Raw genomic sequence first — 19111 nt, forward strand, 5'->3', positions numbered from 1 at the left:
GTGACAGAAAGGATTTGATTTGAAATTAACTTTATTTTCTTTTTTTTAAAACTTTATCTTTAATATCACATTTTTTGAACTTTTTTCTGTTGAGTGACTTCATTTTTGGCATCACTTTCGGCAGATTTAATATACAGGCAATTGTTGTTATCTTCATTTTTTGCAGTATACTTTATACCTTATTTATCATGGACCCCTGATGAAGGTGTTTGTCCGAAACAAGGACTGTGTTGGGTCCCTTGGTTGGTAATAAGGTTTTTATATTACTGCATTTTATTTTGTGATAATACATTTTTGCCTGCATCGTGTACATTGTCTGCAGTTTTTGTTTGTTCTCCCACAAAATACATACACAATTTTAAAAAACAATGCAACAGTGTTTAAAATCATTAAGAACTCTCCAGCGGTATTATTAAAATAACTTTCAAGAAAAGGCCTCTACAAATAATGTTGTCGTTAACATTTTTAAAAAAATCTCTGAATATCAGAGAGCATCCTAAGTGACCCTGTCAGATTATTCCATAGTAGTACGGTACTACTATGGAATAATCTGACAGGGTCACTTAGGATGCACTCTGATATTCATAGATTTTAAAAAAGTGTTAACGATAACATTATTTGTAGAGGCCTGCTATTGAGATTACTGAAGCCCTCACTTTTGCATAATTTACACTTATTAACCTCTCACTAACCACCTATAGTATCCCCTCTGATCTCAGAGCTCAACCTGGTTGATATACTTTCAGCACCTGAGTCAGATACCAGGGGATATTAAAGTGTATCACTTTAAAAATCAGCAAAAGAACTTTATAGACAATTTGATATTTCACCGGTAGACAATGAATCTGTTTCAATAAAGGTGTGATATGATCAAGTTCTTCCTCCACAGATCAACCGAGTAGCTACATTTTGAATAACTTGCAAAGCTTTACATCTGGCAGCTGGTATTCCCAAATACAATGCATTACAGTAATCTAATCTTTGAATGATAACAGTTTGAACAACAATTCTAAAATCATAATGTGGCTACATCAATTTTAATCTACTAAGCACTTGCATCTAGAACAAAGCAGATCTGACCCTGCAAACTCAAGGTAGAATCTAGTCAAAACCCCAGTATCTTAATTTGCTTATGTATTGGAATTTTCATATTATTGATTTCAATATATTGTGGCCACCTAGAATCTTCTTCCTTTCTTATCAACGTCACCTCAGTCTTTGTAAGACTGAACACCAGTTTATGATCCATCATCCATGTATTGACAACTTGTAAACATGTGGACAATTTTGTTTGCAGCTCTATTGACCAATCATCCATTGCAAAAAAGAACTGAATGTCAACTGCATAGAAGCAATAGCTCACTTGTAAATGTTGAAATACATTCCCCAATGATACCAAATACAAATTAAATATTAATGCCAAAAGCACAGAGCCTTGAGGAACCCCCTTACAAATGAGCAGAACTTCAGATACTTGGTCATTACTCTGTGCTCGAATCAAGCGTTGCTGGAAATAGGATACAAACCAATCAAACCCTGTGCCATCTAATGCTAATGTTCCAAATTTACCCAACAAAATAGCTGTATCTACTGTATCAAATGCAGTGGATATGTCAAGCAAAACTAAGCAAAGTGTTTTACCTTTATCTATTTCTTTTCTCATTTCCTCCACAGTAGTTACTAGCAGGGACTCAACACTATGGCCGACAAGAAATCCAAATTGATGATTGTCAAGTAACTTCTCTTTCTCTACAAAGACTTCTATTATTTTCCCCATAAAAGGGACTACTGCTATGGGTCTATAATTACTCAATATAGACCAATCCAACTGTGGTTTTTTTAGCCTTGGTTTCACTGTAGCAACTTTTAGCACATCAGGCACCACACCAGTATTTGGAAACTTATTCTCAATCATCATAATAGATGGAAAATTTCTACTTCCTAGTTCCTGCACTACTACAAGGAAACATGGATCATCATATGACTTTGTTGACTTCAATGAATTCAGAATTCTACCAACCCCCTGTTTATCTACATTTGCAAAGGCTCCCAGCTCTCCCATTTATCGTACATATCAACAGTAATAGGAGCTTCCATATCCTGTGTATTAATAAATCTGTCTTGTAATTTAGATACTTCTCCAAGAGATACTCTTAAGTAATCATCTGCATCTGGACTTACAGCATTTTTCTTAGTAGCATGTCCCTCAATCAAGAATTTCACTGTCTCAAATAATTCCTGCAGTCTATTAACCATAAGCCTAATTCTCTCACAATAATATCTATCTCTTTCTAATTCATAGTAAGCACGGTAATCAATTGAAAAAAAAAATAATTATTATGATCATCCACATCTTTTGTTTTCCTCCACAATCATTCAAATTTTCTCACTTCTCATCTCAATACTGTTGTTTAAACCATTTGGTTTGATGGTATTCAGTTTGAAAATCCATCTTGATTCCCTTTGTTTCAACATTTTCAGGCTGTCTCCCCCTCTTGGAAAAATTGGTTGTACCAAAACACCTAAGTCATTAAGGGCTCCTTTTACAAAGGTGCGCTAGTGTTTTTAATGCGCGCATGCGCGCTAGCTGCTACCGCCTCCTTTTAAGCAGGCGGTAGTTTTTTGGCTAGCGTGCACTAATTGTGTGCGTGCGCTAAAAATGCTAGCGCACCTTCGTAAAAGGAGCCCTAAATGTATGTACAAATGTCATACATTGGGAAACTAAAGGTTCTTCCAACCTATTCATTCTAATGTTGGATTTGTATTCTTTCATACCTACTTTAAAACTCCTTGTTGTCATTCCCACATATAATTTGTTACATTTGCAGAGGATACCACAAACTGCATAATCTGTGTTGCAATTAGTGAACTTATTTAACTCATATACTTTATTGTCATAAGGGGTTAATGAATTATTTAGACTATAAGGTAATGTCGCAGACTGCACAATTTCCACACCAATAGTATCCCACTATGTTAGCTTTTCCATCAGGACATTTGGGTGGCTCACTAAAAACCTCCTTCAAATTCTTGCCTCGTGTAAAGGCTATTCTCAATTCTGTATTAGCAAAAACTGGATAGAGTTTTAAAATGTCCCAATTTTGTTTCATAAATTTTATTGCAAAATGTCCTTTAGAGAAATATTTCATCACACAAGTCAGTGTGTTCATCAATGTCATCTTTTCTCCTACTGGATAATTGCCATTCTCTATGATAAAACTTAGCTCTTCTGTATGCCTTTTTTATGACATGTTCAGGATATCCGCTCTGTTGTAACTTGGCCGATAGATGACGTGCTTATATCTTGAAATCTTCATCTTTCAAACAATTCCTCTTAATTCTCAAAAATCGAGTGTTTTATCCTTTTATCTTAGTCTTTATTTAAATCGCTTAGATTTCAACCTTGGTTTCATATTGGCAGCATATCATATAATTGAACTTGAAAACTAACAGGTTCATAATCAAAAAACATTGACATCCAAAAAGTATCCTAAATCAGTACTTGGATGTCCTGATCATCAGGATGTCTAAGTGCCGATAATCAAAAACGTCTTTCTATACGTCTAGCGAGGCGTTCCAACGAGGTGTTCCAACCTCTGTATGTCCAGAGCACGAGATGGGCATGGTGGAGGCAGGCTGTGGGTGGTTTCAAGGGCAGATTAGACATGGATGTCTTGCAGCAATAATAAAATAATAACTGACACTACCACAAAAGGCAATGCAAGTCAATAAGAATGACAAAACTGCCGCACAGGCTGAAAATAAACCCAGAACAGCAGAAAAAAGCCTCAGGCAAGGCCCTCCCATCGCCACAAAAAGTGGCTTAAGGTGTTCAAGCAGAACCTCATAGGCATAAAAATCCTCCCAAGGGAAAATATACAGCTCTGTGTGATGCAGTGAAACTAGATAAATAGTCAAAGTAAAATAAACTAGGACTTATCTTCAGATTAGAGAATGACAAGTGGCTGTTACCCGTGGGTAACCCACCGAAACAGGATGGAGGGGGGAAGTGCTCACTGTGGGTGCAGGGACAAGGCCATCCACTGCCCCATGGAGCGGTTAATGGCCTTGTCCCCGTAGTTAAGGGAAGAAATGCGCACAGTCATCTCCCTCCTTCCTACCTACCGGCCGAATCTATCTATCTATCTAACTCCCCCTTACCTTGGTAGCGCGTTTTAAGTTTACAGACCAACTTGCTCAAGCCACCGGAGTCTGCCTGCGTGCATCTGTGGGCGGAAGCTTCTCCTCTGATGCAACTTTCAGTTGCGTCAGAGAGAAGCTTCCACCCACAGACACACGCGATTGCAGGCAGACTCCGGCGGCTTGAGCAAGTTGGTCTGTAAACTTAAAAAGTGCCGCAAAGGTAAGAGGGAGAGAGGGAGATGCTCGAACTGTGCGAGGGGTGCTGAAGGGTGGTGAGGTGGTGAGAGGGAAAGGTGGTGTGGAAAGGAACAGACGCTGAAAGGAAATGGGGAACAGAGAATGGAGAGATGACGCTGAAGGGAAATGTGGAAAACAGAGTGGGGAGAAGATGCTGAAGGGAACTGGGGAAGGTGGGGTGGAGAGGAACAGACGCTGAAGGGAACTGGGGAAGGTGGGGTGGAGAGGAACAGACGCTGAAGGGAACTGGGGAGGTGTGAAGGAACAGATGCTGAAGGGAACTGGGGAAGGTGGGGTAGGGAGAAACAGACGCTGAAGGGAACTGGGGAAGGTGGGGTGGGGAGGAACAGACACTGAAGGGAACTGGGGAAAGTGGGGAAAGTGGGGTGCGGAGGAACAAACATTGAAGGGAACTGGGGAAGGTGGGGTGGAGAGGAACAGATGCTGAAGGGAACTGGAGAAGGTGGGATGGGGAAGAAGAGACGCTAAAGGGAAATGGGGAAGAGAGAGATTCCAGACTATGGGGGGAGTGAAGGGAAGAAGATGGGTGGCAGACAAATTGGGGTGGGGTTGGAGGAGAAATGGAAGGGAGAGGCACAGTAAGAGAGCATATGGAAGAGACAGAGACGGCAGATAGTGGATGGAAGAAAATGAATGAGGAAAAAATGAGGAAAGCAGAAACCAGACAACAAAGGTAGAAAAAAAAAATTATATTTATTTATTTATTTATTTTTTGCTTTAGGATAAAGTAGTATATTAGTTGTGTTGATAAAAATTTATAAACAAAGGCCTGCCAGCTGAACATCTTTCTCTAGTTCAGCAGCCAAAACTTTGATTTATAAGGAAGGAATAAGCGAAATATTGCAGTATGGATGCTGCGGGGATAGTACTCACGGAGACGGGGGGGGGGGACACAGTGGTCACAGGGATGGGGACGGGGCGGGTACAGTGATTGCGGGGATGAGGCAGGACAGTGGTCACGGGGACAGGGCGATGACAGGGATGGTGGTTACGGGGACTGGGCGGTGATGGGGCCAAATTTTTTCCCTGTGTCATTCTCTACTTCAGATCAAAGATCAGTACACCAACTGTGGCCAGCTTTTCACATTTTCTGCTGCCTCAGGGTGTAACCATTCCGATCAAGAACTAGAAGCATAAATAACAAAAATGAAAACCTTCAACCAATAATGACTGCTTAGAAATGGTTCAAAGTGAAAATCTTTCAAGTGGGACTCGCAAAATGTGTCTCCCTGCATTCAAAAGATGATGTCTCATACACATCGTTGGAAGGGATTTAAACTCTCATACGTAATGACGTGAAACTGGAAGTGACGCCATAGCAACGGCGATGCGAACACAGAACACAACCCCCATGGCTAACCTATCGCCAATCATGAATGAAAAAAAGAAAAATAATGTATATGGGTATGTAAATGAAAATGCAAATGGACAATTAGGACAAACTTTGATAGACACGCAAATGGACATTATAATTGTGGCACATGTTTGACTTGCAACATTACTCTTGAGTACACAGGCAGATTTGTTCATCCACGTGCAGGTCAAACCTTTGAAATGAATCATGTCACTTCATGTACTACATCTTTTGTGGTCTATATGTTCTTTTGTCCCTGCCCTAGGGTTTGTGTAGGTCAAACTACACGCCCATTTAGAACCCAGGTGACAGAACATAAAAGTTGCAATGGCTACAATAGACTACAAGCCACCCTTGTCACTCATTGTTTGGAGCATAACCATGTATTTAACGATCTGCGCTGTCTCATTATCGACCATATTCATGAGGAGAGACCAAATAGAATCCGTTGTCTTCTACAATCTGCGCAATTTTGGATACACACTCTGAACAGCGAGGAACCAGAGGGCCTTAATCAGAGACTGGAATGGTCTCAATGCTTCTAATTTTCTTCCATTTACATTTTCTCATACATTTACATACCCGTATATTTTTCTTTTTTTCATTCATGATTGTTTCATTCATGATTGGTGACAGGCAGTGGCGTACCTAGAGTATGTGGCACCCGGGGCCCATCATTTTTTGACACCCCCCCATCTATATGAAAAATATGATTTTTAGTAACAATCCACATATCGCACAACAAGAGTGTACCTAGGAAAGGCAGCATCTTAAACACTGCAGTGAGCAGTAGAACACCAACACATACATTGTAAAACTAAACAAGCCAGATCCCGCACAGTCAATTGATCCTGTAGTCAATGCCAACTGAAAACTATGTTCTTTTCATACACACAGAACAGAGATATACCGTATTTTCACGCATATAACGCGCGCGTTATACGCGTTTTTACCTACCGCGCATACCCCTCGCGCGTTATATGCGTGAGCGCGGTATACCAAAGTTTTAAAACATAGTTCCCACCCCGCCCGACGCCCGATTCACCCCCCCAGCAGGACCGCTCGCACCCCCACCCCGAACGACCGCTCGCACGCGCTCCCATCCGCACCCGCATCCACGATCGGAGCAAGAGGGAGCCCAAGCCCTCTTGCCCGGCCGACTCCCCGACGTCCGATACATCCCCCCCCCCCGGCAGGACCACTCGCACCCCCACCCCGAACGACCGCCGACTTCCCGACAATATCGGGCCAGAAGGGAGCCCAAACCCTCCTGGCCACGGCGACCCCCTAACCCCACCCCGCACTACATTACGGGCAGGAGGGATCCCAGGCCCTCCTGCCCTCGACGCAAACCCCCCTCCCCCCCAAGAACCTCCGACCGCCTCCCAGCCGACCCGCGATCCCCCTGGCGACCCCCACGACCCCCCCACCCCCCTTCCCCGTACCTTTGGTAGTTGGGCCAGAAGGGAGCCCAAACCCTCCTGGCCACGGCGACCCCCTAATCCCACCCCGCACTACATTACGGGCAGGAGGGATCCCAGGCCCTCCTGCCCTCGACGCAAACCCCCCCCCCCCCCAAGACCCTCCGACCGCCCCCCAGCCGACCCGCGATCCCCCTGGCGACCCCCACGACCCCCCCACCCCCCTTCCCCGTACCTTTAGTAGTTGGCCGGACAGACGGGAGCCAAACCCGCCTGTCCGGCAGGCAGCCAACGAAGGAATGAGGCCGGATTGGCCCATCCATCCTAAAGCTCCGCCTACTGGTGGGGCCTAAGGCGCGTGGGCCAATCAGAATAGGCCCTGGAGCCTTAGGTCCCACCTGGGGGCGCGGCCTGAGGCACATGGGCCCAACCCGACCATGTGCCTCAGGCCGCGCCCCCAGGTGGGACCTAAGGCTCCAGGGCCTATTCTGATTGGCCCACGCGCCTTAGGCCCCACCAGTAGGCGGAGCTTTAGGATGGATGGGCCAATCCGGCCTCATTCCTTCGTTGGCTGCCTGCCGGACAGGCGGGTTTGGCTCCCGTCTGTCCGGCCAACTACTAAAGGTACGGGGAAGGGGGGTGGGGGGGTCGTGGGGGTCGCCAGGGGGATCGCGGGTCGGCTGGGGGGCGGTCGGAGGTTCTTGGGGGGGAGGGGGGTTTGCGTCGAGGGCAGGAGGGCCTGGGATCCCTCCTGCCCGTAATGTAGTGCGGGGTGGGGTTAGGGGTCGCCGTGGCCAGGAGGGTTTGGGCTCCCTTCTGGCCCAACTACCAAAGGTACGGGGAAGGGGGGTGGGGGGGTCGTGGGGGTCGCCAGGGGGATCGCGGGTCGGCTGGGGGGCGGTCGGAGGTTCTTGGGGGGGAGGGGGGTTTGCGTCGAGGGCAGGAGGGCCTGGGATCCCTCCTGCCCGTAATGTAGTGCGGGGGGGGGTTAGGGGGTCGCCGTGGCCAGGAGGATTTGGGCTCCCTCCTGGCCCGATATTGTTGGGGAGTCGGCGGTCCTTCGGGGGGGGGGGAGGGATGTATCGGACGTCGGGGGGGGGGCATCAGGCTTTCAGGATGGGGACAGACCTTCAAGGGGGGACAGTGCACGGAAGTCAGGGGGGGTGAACGGAGAGTCGGGACAGCGCACGGAAAGTCAGGGCGGGCGAAAGGAGCGTCGGGCAGCATGCGCGGTATACCCGTGAGCGCGGTATATCAAAGTTTTTGTGCAAATCATCGTGATTTCTGCGCGCTATATCCGTGTGCGCGTTTTATACGGGTGCGTGTTATTTGCGTGAAAATACGGTACTCTCGCCCAATATGGAATAATCACAAACTAAAAATAGAAATATGTAGACAAAAGTTAAACTGAACCGCCAAGAAACCAGACCCTGGATACAATGCAACACCACAAAAACAGTAACACATGTCCTCTAATACAGTGCAAAATATAAAACCAGTAGATGTAAATTTGAAAAAACCAATACATAACAATCACCACTTTACAAATTAACAAATAAAAATAAAACAAATAATGAGAAATAAAAAAATACCATTTTATTGGACTAATCCCCGTAAGCTCGGTCCCCATCCCCGCAAACCACCTGATTCCATCCACACAAGCCTTGAATTGTTTATATTAAAGTATAAAAAGAAACAATATTCTGTACAATTGTCAATTTATAAATCACTCTCTCTTCCCCATTTCCCTTCAGCCCTCAGCCCACTCTCTCTCCACTTTCCTTCAGCGCACTCACATAAAAACAAGCAAGTAATTTTATATCATTTTCATTCTATTCATTCATAGAAATGAAAGTCTAAATAATGCCAGTCATATAACAAAACATGATTTTACAAAAATAATTCCTTGCACATTCAAGCCTTAAAGGATTACTAGATGTCTTTCAGCAGCTCCCCTCCTTCCCTCCCCTGTACCTTTGTGGCCAATTCAAAATGATCTACCAACAATAAAATTTTAAAAACACAAAGCACACTGTACGCAGAGAAAATGTTAATTATCATTTATATTCCGCGGGTTTTCAAAGAGGTCAAGGCAGATGACTTTATGCAATGTCACCTCAGTAACAACTATACAAAAATAGACAAATATTCCCCTTCCCTTTTTACTAAACTGCAATAGAGGTTTTTAACGCAGGGAGCTGCGCTGAATGCCCCACGCTGCTCTCGATGCTCATAGGCTCCCTGCGCTAAAAAACGCTATTGCAGTTTAGTAAAAGGGGGCCATAGTGCAAAATATAGACAGCATATATAAATTCTCAAAACAGTCACATTTTGATCACTAAATTGAAAATAAAATCATTTTTCCTACCTTTGGTAATTTCATCAGTCTCTGGTTGCACTTTATTCTTCTGACTGTGCATTCAATATTTCTTCCCTTTTTTCAGCCTCCTGTATGCTTCCTCTCCTCCAGATCTCATTCCCTCCCCAAACTTTTTCTTTGTTTCACCCTGCCCCCTTCTTTCTTTTTCTCTCTCTCCATACCCCCTTTCGTTCAGTATGTCTGTCTTTCTCTCTCTCTCCGCGTCCCATTTTTCTTTGTTTCACCCTGCCCCCTTTCTTTCATTCTGGCTCCCTGTCCCCCCCTTTCTTTCTTTCTTCCTGCCCTCCCCTATGCCACCACCATTGGGAAAATGCTGCCACCGCCGCTGGGGAATAGGCTGCCACTGCTGCCATCGGGAACAGACCGGCGCCGAGTTTGCCCTGCTTCTCTTCCCCTCGGGGCCAACCAACTCTCACCACCCGATGTCAATTCTAACGTCGGAGAGGACGTTCTGGGCCAGCCAGGTCGGCCCCACAGGGAAAAGCAGGGAGAACTCGGTGCCGGCCTGTTCCCGATGGTGGCGGTGGCACTCAAGTGGCTAAAGAGATGCAGTTTGCTGGCCTAGGGAAATCACTTGAGGGTGGCCAGCTTTGCACCCCCTTGGGGTGTAAACCCAGGGCGGATTGCTCCTCACTTTACCAGGCAAATATGGTACAATAAGTATGAAGCCTATAGGTGATACTATAAGTATGAAGCCTATAGGTGAGAAGCTTCAGAGACTTCAGTACCCGATACTGAAGTCTCTGAAGCTTCTCACCTATAGGCTTCATACTTATAGTATTATTGAGTAGCATCTATAGAAACATAGAAACATAGAAATAGACGGCAGATAAGGGCCCACGGCCCATCTAGTCTGCCCATCTTAATGTCCCTCCCCTACCTTTGCCCTGTGAATAGATCCCATGTGCCGATCCCATTTGGCCTTAAAATCAGGCACGCTGCTGGCCTCAATCACCTGTAGTGGAAGACTATTCCAGCGATCAACCACTCTTTCAGTGAAAAAGAATTTCCTGGTGTCACCTCGTAGTTTCCCGCCCCTGATTTTCAACGGATGCCCTCTTGTTGTCGTGGGACCCTTGAAAAAGAAGATATCTTCCTCCGCCTTGATGCGGCCCGTAAGATACTTGAACGTCTCGATCATGTCCCCCCCTCTCTCTGCGCTCCTCGAGCGAGTATAGCTGTAATTTGTCAAGCCGTTTTTCGTATGGTAGATCCTTGAGTCCCGAGACCATCCGGATGGCCATTCTTTGCACTGACTCCAGTCTCAGCACATCCTTGCGATAATGCGGCCTCCAGAATTGCACACAGTATTCCAGGTGGGGCCTCACCATGGATCTATACAATGGCATAATGACTTCCGCCTTACGACTGACGAAACCCCTTCGTATGCAGCCCATGATTTGTCTTGCCTTGGACGAAGCCTGCTCCACTTGATTGGCAGACTTCATGTCCTCACTGACGATTACCCCCAAGTCTCGTTCTGCTACCGTTTTTGCTAGGATCTCGCCATTAAGGGTATAAGACTTGCATGGATTCTGGCTGCCCAGGTGCATAACTTTGCATTTTTTGGCATTGAAGTTGAGTTGCCATGTCCTAGACCATCGCTCCAGTGGGAGTAGGTCGTGCATCATGTTGTCGGGCACTGAATCTTCGTCTGTTGTGCATTTGCCCACTACATTACTCAGTTTGGCGTCATCGGCGAATAATGTTATTTTACCTCGAAGCCCTTCTGCCAAGTCTCTTATAAAGATGTTGAATAGGATTGGGCCCAAGACTGAGCCCTGTGGTACTCCACTAATCACCTCCGTCATTTCGGAGGGGGTGCCGTTCACCACCACCCTTTGGAGCCTACCTCCAAGCCAGCTCCCAACCCATTTCGTCAATGTGTTACCTAATCCTATAGAACTCATCTTGCTCAGTAACCTGCGGTGTGGTACGCTATCGAATGCTTTGCTAAAGTCCAGGTACACGATGTCCAGGGACTCCCCAATATCCAGCTTCCCCGTTACCCAGTCAAAGAAGCTGATCAGGTTGGATTGGCAGGATCTCCCCTTAGTAAATCCATGTTGTCGGGGATCCCGTAGATTCTCCTCATCCAAGATCTTATCTAATTGGTGTTTGATTAGAGTTTCCATTAGTTTGCTCACTATCGATGTTAGACTCACTGGTCTGTAGTTTGCTGTCTCCATCTTTGAGCCTTTCTTGTAGAGTGGAATGACGTTAGCCGTCCTCCAGTCCAACGGGACGCTGCCTGTACTAAGGGAGAGGTTGAAGAGCGCGGACAGTGGCTCCGCCAAGACATCACTCAGCTCCCTACTCCCTACATTATCCTACTCTTCATTTTCTCATTCATTTTTCCCCCTGTCTTCAATATATGGGAAGAGGTGTCCTCCTCTCCTCATATTGTTGCTGACTTTTTTGAGTTTTCATACCTTTGACTGCAGAAGAGCATTACCGTATTTTCACGCATATAACACGCGCGTTATATGTGTTTTTACAAACCGTGCATACCCTTGCGCGGTATACGCGTGAGCGCGTTGTACAAATTTTTTTTTACATAGTTCCCCCCCCCCCGACGTCCGATTCACCCCCCGCAGGACCGTTCGCACGCACCCGCACCCCCACCCCGAAGGACTGCCGACTCCCCGACTCCCCGACATGATCGGGGCAAGAGGGAGCTCAAGCCCTCTTGCCCCTCCGACTCCCCGACACGATCGGGGCAAAAAGGAGCCCAAGCCCTCTTGCCCCGCCGATTCCCCAACTCCCCGACAATATCGGGCCAGGAGGGAGCCCAAGTCCTCCTGGCCCTGGCGCCCCCCCCCCCGCTAGTTATTCGGGCCAGGAGGGAGCCCAAACCCTCCTGGCCACGGCGACCCCCTACCCCCACCCCGCACTACATTACGGGCAAGAGGGATCCCAGGCCCTCCTGCCCTCGATGCAAACCCCCCTTCCCCCAACGACCGCCCCACCCAAGAACCTCCGACCGCCCCCCCAGCCGACCCGCGACCCCCCTGGCCGACCCCCACGACACCCCCACCCCTCTTCCCCGTACCTTTCTGTAGTTGGCCGGACAGACGGGAGCCAAACCCGCCTGTCCGGCAGGCAGCCAACGACGGAATGAGGCCGGATTGGCCCATCCGTCCCAAAGCTCCGGCTACTGGTGGGGCCTAAGGCGCCTGGGCCAATCAGAATAGGCCCGGGAGCCTTAGGTCCCTCCTGGGGGCGGGGCCTGAGGCACATGGGCCCAACTCGACCATGTGCCTCAGGCCCCGCCCCCAGAAGAGACCTAAGGCTCCCGGGCCTATTCTGATTGGCCCAGGCACCTTAGGCCCCACCAGTAGGCGGAGCTTTGGGATGGATGGGCCAATCCACCCTCATTCCGTCGTTGGCTGCCTGCCGGACAGGCGGGTTTGGCTCCCGTCTGTCCGGCCAACTACAGAAAGGTACGGGGAAGGGGGGTGGGGGTGTCGTGGGGGTCGGCCAGGGGGGTCGCGGGTCGGCTGGGGGGGCAGTCGGAGGTTCTTGGGGGGGGCGGTCGTTGGGGGGAGGGAGGTTTGCCTCGAGGGCAGGAGGGCCTGGGATCCCTCCTGCCCGTAATGTAGTGTGGGGTGGGGGTAGGGGGTTGCCGTGGCCAGGAGGGTTTGGGCTCCCTCCTGGCCCGAACAACTAGCGGGGGGAGGGGGTCGCCAGGGCCAGGAGGACTTGGGCTCCCTCTTGGCCCGATATTGTCGGGGAGTTGGGGAGTCGGCGGGGCAAGAGGGCTTGGGCTCCCTTTTGCCCCGATCGTGTCGGGGAGTCGGGGGGAAAAGAGGGCTTGAGCTCCCTCTTGCCCCGATCGTGTCGGGGGTGCCGTAGTTGGCTGGGGCAAGAGGGCTTGAGATCCCTCTTGCCCCGATCGTGTTGGGGGTGCCGCGGTTGGCTGGGGCAAGAGGGCTTGAGCTCCCTCTTACCCCGATCGTGTCGGGGAGTCGGCGGGGCAAGAGGGGAAGCAGCAGGACACTGGTAGGAGCATCTACATGTTGGGGGAGGGTCGGGAGGCTGTGGGGGTGCGAGCGGTCCTTCAGGGTGGGGGTGCGTGCGAGCGGTCCTTCGGGGTGGGGGTGCGAGCGGTCCTGCGGGGGGGATGAATTGGACATCGGGGGGGCATCAGGCTTTCAGGGTGGGGACAGGACTTCAAAGGGGAGAGGAGAGTCGGGGCGGGCGAAAGAAGAGTCGGGGCGGGCGACTGGAGAGTCGGGCAGCATGCGCGGTATACGGTTGTGTGCGGTATACAAAAATTTCTGTACATAATGTTGTGTTTTCCACGCGCTATACCCGTGTGCGCGTTTTACACGGGTGCGCGTTATCTACGTGAAAATACGGTACTTTTTTTTATCTTAAAGCAACTGCTCCCTTACATCAGTCAAATCAGCTATTTATTTCCTATAACCCAGCTACTCTAGGAAAACCAGCATCGAAAAGAGTGATCTCTTCTTGGATAGCACATTGAATCAACTTTTGCCACACAAAGCAGCAGCTTCAAACACCTGGTCAAATTGGAGCTCATAAAGTACGAGCTACAGCTTCTTCAATTGCAATTCTGAGATCCATTCCTCTTCAAGACATTTGCAAAGCTGCAACCTGGTCCTCTGTACATACGTTTACAATGCACTACTGCCTGGATCAGAGTTTCACTCATGATATGCGATTTGGACAATCAGTTTTAAGGAACCTTTTCTCATTATAATTTCTCTTTCCTCCACCCAATTTTTCTTATATCAGCTTGGGACTCACCTGCATGTGTGCCTGCATTTCCCCTGTTTGTCTATGGAGAAAACAAAGTTGCATTCCCTCGTCTCCTCTTTTATTGCTAGGAACAAAACTGACAGGAGAGGGGAGGGGCGCTGGGTGTACTGTGCTTCTACACATGCCCACAAAGTTCTTAAAGTTTTAACTAGCTAAGGGAGAGCTCCGGCACATAGGCTCAGTCTGCAGACTTCACCTGCAAGTGTGGCTGCATTTTCGTGCTGTCTACGGAGAACAGCTGTTACAGGTAAACAACTTTGCTTTCTAAGCTTTAGTGATGATCGCTTTTACCGACCCAATGCACAAAATGGCCATGCAAATTTAGCTAAAACCTCATGCAGAGAAGCCAAGCAATTGATGCACTAACATCACTTGGCTATGCTAAAAAAAACACCAAAAGCCCAACCCAGGGATTTTAGCTATCGGAAAAAAATGACAGGTCTAGACCTGCCAATGGAGAGCCCCAGCAAACCATCCCCTACTCTCCCCCCTTCCTCCTGGAAAAAAAGGCAGGAGGATTCCCACTCCCACCTGCCACTGGTTTAGCGACTATCATTAGTTATTCGGAGACTTTAGTGCATTCAGGCCCTAGAAAACTGGAAAGGATTTGGTTGAAATCTAAAAGGGAGGAGGACAAGGTAAATTGGAGACTTAAATTAAAGAACTATAAACTCCTGATTAAAGAAAAACGTTCAAAACATTATGCACAGAAAATAGGGTCAGCCAAGATAAATAGTAGAGAATTATTTAAACTGGTTAATAACTTAACCGATATTACACTGGTTTCAAAAGCGGGTAATGATTGCTCACCGTCTCCTGATACTCTTGCAGAGTTCTTCAATAATAAAATTTTAGATTTGAGAGCAACATTACAATCTCTTACTTGCAACTATGATGCTTCACAACTTAGTTACTTGGAAGATGGGTCAAGGGCTGATATGTCCTGGGATCATTTCCCAGACTGGCAACAGTTTTTAAAGTTCTTCAATAAATATGACAATTGTCCCCCAAAATAATGAAAAATGATTCATCTACTTTTAATGCGGATTTATTTAAATGGGCTACTTTTTCTTTGATTAAGGGACTGTTTCCTGATGAATTGGGTCAAATTTTGATTACCCCTATTCTTAAAGATCAGAAGGTATCAATTGCCACAAAATCCAATTATAGACCCATAGCAAGCATTCCTTTGTTTACCAAATTACTGAAAGGTTTAGTTAATTTAGAATTAGTAAGTTATGTGGATAAATGTAATATCCTTAATGACCATCAGTCGGGATTTAGAAGAGGATATAGTACGGAGACCGTCTTAACTTCAATGTTTGATTATCTTCATGGTCTATTTAGCAATGGCACTAGTGCCTTAATTCTTCAGCTAGATTTTAGTAGTGCCTTTGATCTAGTAGATTATGAAATATTGTTGAGTTGTTAGTTGTTTAGACACAATAGAACTTTCAGGAAGGGTCTTGAACTGGTTTCACGTTTTTTTGAAGAAAAGATCTTATCAAGTGATTTGTGTTGGTAACTATTCTTAACTGATATATTAAAATAGCCCAATGTTGTTTATGATGTTGTCTATGTAATATATACCATCAATCCACAACGGCATATAATAAATTTCAAAGTGCCTAATTTCTAAGTGATCTTTTTTTCAGATAATACATTTCTAAGTACCTCTATGGTCTTCAGTTCCAGCCAACCATCAGCCAAATTATTTGTAGGCTTGTTTCTCTTTCTGGCTTTTATTCATCATCAGACCTTAGTTTTTTTTTTTATTATTAAAGTGCTTGTGCTCTATATTCTATGTTTTGTGCAAACCGATAAACTTTTCTTATACAACTTTAAAACTTTTGTACTCAATTTTAGCTATTTCTTCATTCTTTTTTTAAACCTCGGGAAGGACCTTAATTTTCTTCCCGAGGTTTAAAAAAAGAATGAAGAAATAGCTAAAGCTAAGTACAAAAGTTTTAAAGTTATATTTTGTCCATTGATACTTAGTTTCTGGAAGTCAATTTGGGGACAAATAAATCTCATTCTTGAGTCATCTATTCCCTTAACCTATGAAGCCGTAATTTGTGGTACGTTACTACACATTAAGCCTACTTTGGATAATTATAAAAGTCGCCTTTTCCTGATCATGACAGGAATAGCTGTTCAAATGGTCACACATAATTGGAAGAACCATGACAGGATTAATTACACTTTTTGGTGGGCAAATGTGTGTACCACATATAAATATGAAAGAATGACAGCGGAACGTTTGGGAACTAGTAATTCATTTAGTAAAGTATGGAGTCCATTGACTGCATTTGTTGCATGGCAATAAGGGTCATATATCTTTCTTTTCCTTAGATTTCTTTACACATCCAGGGAGGGTGGGTGGGTGGGGGGAAGGAAATGTATTTTGAGGATTTAAATTACTTAATTATAATATTGTAATTATATCATATATATTATTGTATTAATAATTGAAATGATGATGGGAGAAAATGATTGTTTTATGTATTATTTGTGTAGTTAATAGTGCGTTTTATGCAGTATTTTATGTTAAATTAATTGTATTGCTCTATCAAAGTTTCAAAAACAATAAAGATTAAAAAAAAAATGAGGTCTTTTCTGAAGTATACAACTTGGAATGGAAATTATAAATCCTTAACCATTCCCTCGCCTAGCTCAAATTTTTTTTTCTTCCCCCCACTACCACCTGCTCCCATTTTTTTCCTCCTAGTCCTTTTATTTTTATGTTGCAACCCACTTTGCAACACCTTTTGTGAGACTAGTGGTATATTAAATATGCAAATAAATAAAATAAAATTGCAGCCAATATTCTACTCTTAAGTCACATATCATTAAACAGACTTATATGGTCTTCACCTAGAGATGGTTAATGAAAAGTGTAGTCAACCCTTACCTTTGCATTGACTTACTGTATAATAATGATATTATGCTTTTGCCTTGCTTTCTTGAGAATGGGATAAACAGGTAACAGAGCCAGGCCTGGAAATGAATTTAAAGCAGATACCAGCTGCAGCACTAGCAAGAGTAAAAGTTGCTTAACCGGCTAGGAGATATAACAGATATTGGCACACTCATTAGTGGCCAATCAGTATCACATGACTTCTTATTAAACAGGAGACAGGACTGCGTCTTATCTAATAGATTCCCGTCACCTTTTTTTTTCAGCCTTCCTCTTCTGTAGAAACATTCTTCGATTCTCTTGTGAGACAGGAGAATATCCCTAACATCTTCTCTCTACAGATGTGTGGAGTGGGACAGCTTGTAACTGGTAGTGGGACCAACAAAGGCAGTCTGGTGAGTATCTGCTAAGATAACTGAGGCCCCAGAGCTCTACTGTTTTAGTGTAACAAAAATTAAATTTTCTAGACAGGCAGAATATGTAGTCTTCAACGACTAGGGTGAAAACATCCAATGGAGCCTGGTCTTGAAAAGGTGTAAGCAAAGCTCTAAGAGCTTTCTAGAGTGCTATAGCATGTATACAGTATTTGCCTAATAGTAATGCCACTTCTATTTTTAATTTTATTTTTGTCTGCTTAAAGTGATTCAACACACACCCTCTACCTGTGTGATAATCATAAAAACATTTTAAAATAAATGTGACTAAATCTAAAGTGCTCAGTGCCTCCACCAGGTCATTGCTAATGCAGTTCTGACCATAATAGCATAGGAACCATCATTGCACTTTACTGTTCCTTTCCATCCTAATTTTTTACACCTATGGTTCAGGCCGTTGGTGCTCTGAATGGCCAAATTCACAAGTTTTAAACCAACTATCGTCGAACCGCGAACCCCCCCCCAATGACATCAGGGCAAGAGGGAGTCCAAGCCCTCCTGCCTCGTGGCACCCCCGAACCCCTGATTACATTAGGGGCAAGAGGGAGTCCAAGCCCTCTTGCCCCGTGATCCCCAAACTTCCCACGAGTCTGATGGGGCCAGGAGGGAGCCCAAGCCCTCCTGGCCCGGCGACACCCCCTAACCCCCACCCCCCACTAAAATATGGGCCGGAGGGATCCCAGGCCCTCCTGCCCTTGAGGCAAACCCCCTGACCGGCCCCCCTGAACCCACTATTGCCCCCCCACTGACCCCATGACCCCCCCACCCCCAATCCCACCCCCCCATACCTTGAAATCATAGGCCGGACGGACAGGTGCCAAGCCCGCCCATCTGGCAGGCCAGCCATCCCAGGAATGGAGTCGGATTGGCCCAGGCGGCTCAAACCCCACCCACAGGTGTGGCCTGAGGCACCTGAGCCAACCAGAATAGGCCCAGGAGCCTTAGGCTCCTCCTTTGGGTGGGGCCTTAGGCATATGAACCAGGTTGTATTCATGTGCTCACGGCAGCCATTTCATATGAGTGATCTACATGGGGCAGGAGCGTAGGAAGATCATTCCTGCCACGAAAACCCACTAGACCACCAGGTAAGGCTTAAAAATAGGTGAAAAAATTAAAAAATCGCCTCCCCTAAAAAAATCACAAATAACCGAATCCACGGATGATGAAACCACAGATTCGGAGGGAGAAGTGTATGATATGGATAAAGATACTATATATGCAAGACCAGAATTAAGCCACCCTTAAAATGGATGTAGTAAAATGACAGATAAAATCATTGATATATTTTACAAAACAATTATAAATAATTATAATTATATATACAAGACATACTAACAAACAATTGATGTAAACTGCCATATTATATACATGTAAAAAACAACACATGCTAACATGTACTGAATCATAGTGAATAGTTTA

General features: G+C 45.9%; 1 protein-coding gene across 1 annotated transcript in view; it reads left to right on the top strand.

Annotated features, from left to right (window-relative positions):
* Positions 1–19111, top strand: part of BACE2 (beta-secretase 2) — a 162836-nt gene that overhangs the window by 74361 nt on the left and 69364 nt on the right. Inside the window, exon 4 of the mRNA XM_033943013.1 lies at positions 17525–17653. Within this exon, the coding sequence (XP_033798904.1) occupies positions 17525–17653 (129 nt within the window). The remainder of the gene's footprint in view (positions 1–17524; positions 17654–19111) is intronic.

The sequence above is a fragment of the Geotrypetes seraphini genome, chromosome 4 (genome assembly GCF_902459505.1).
Source record: "Geotrypetes seraphini chromosome 4, aGeoSer1.1, whole genome shotgun sequence".
Taxonomy (NCBI): Eukaryota; Metazoa; Chordata; class Amphibia; order Gymnophiona; family Dermophiidae; genus Geotrypetes; species Geotrypetes seraphini.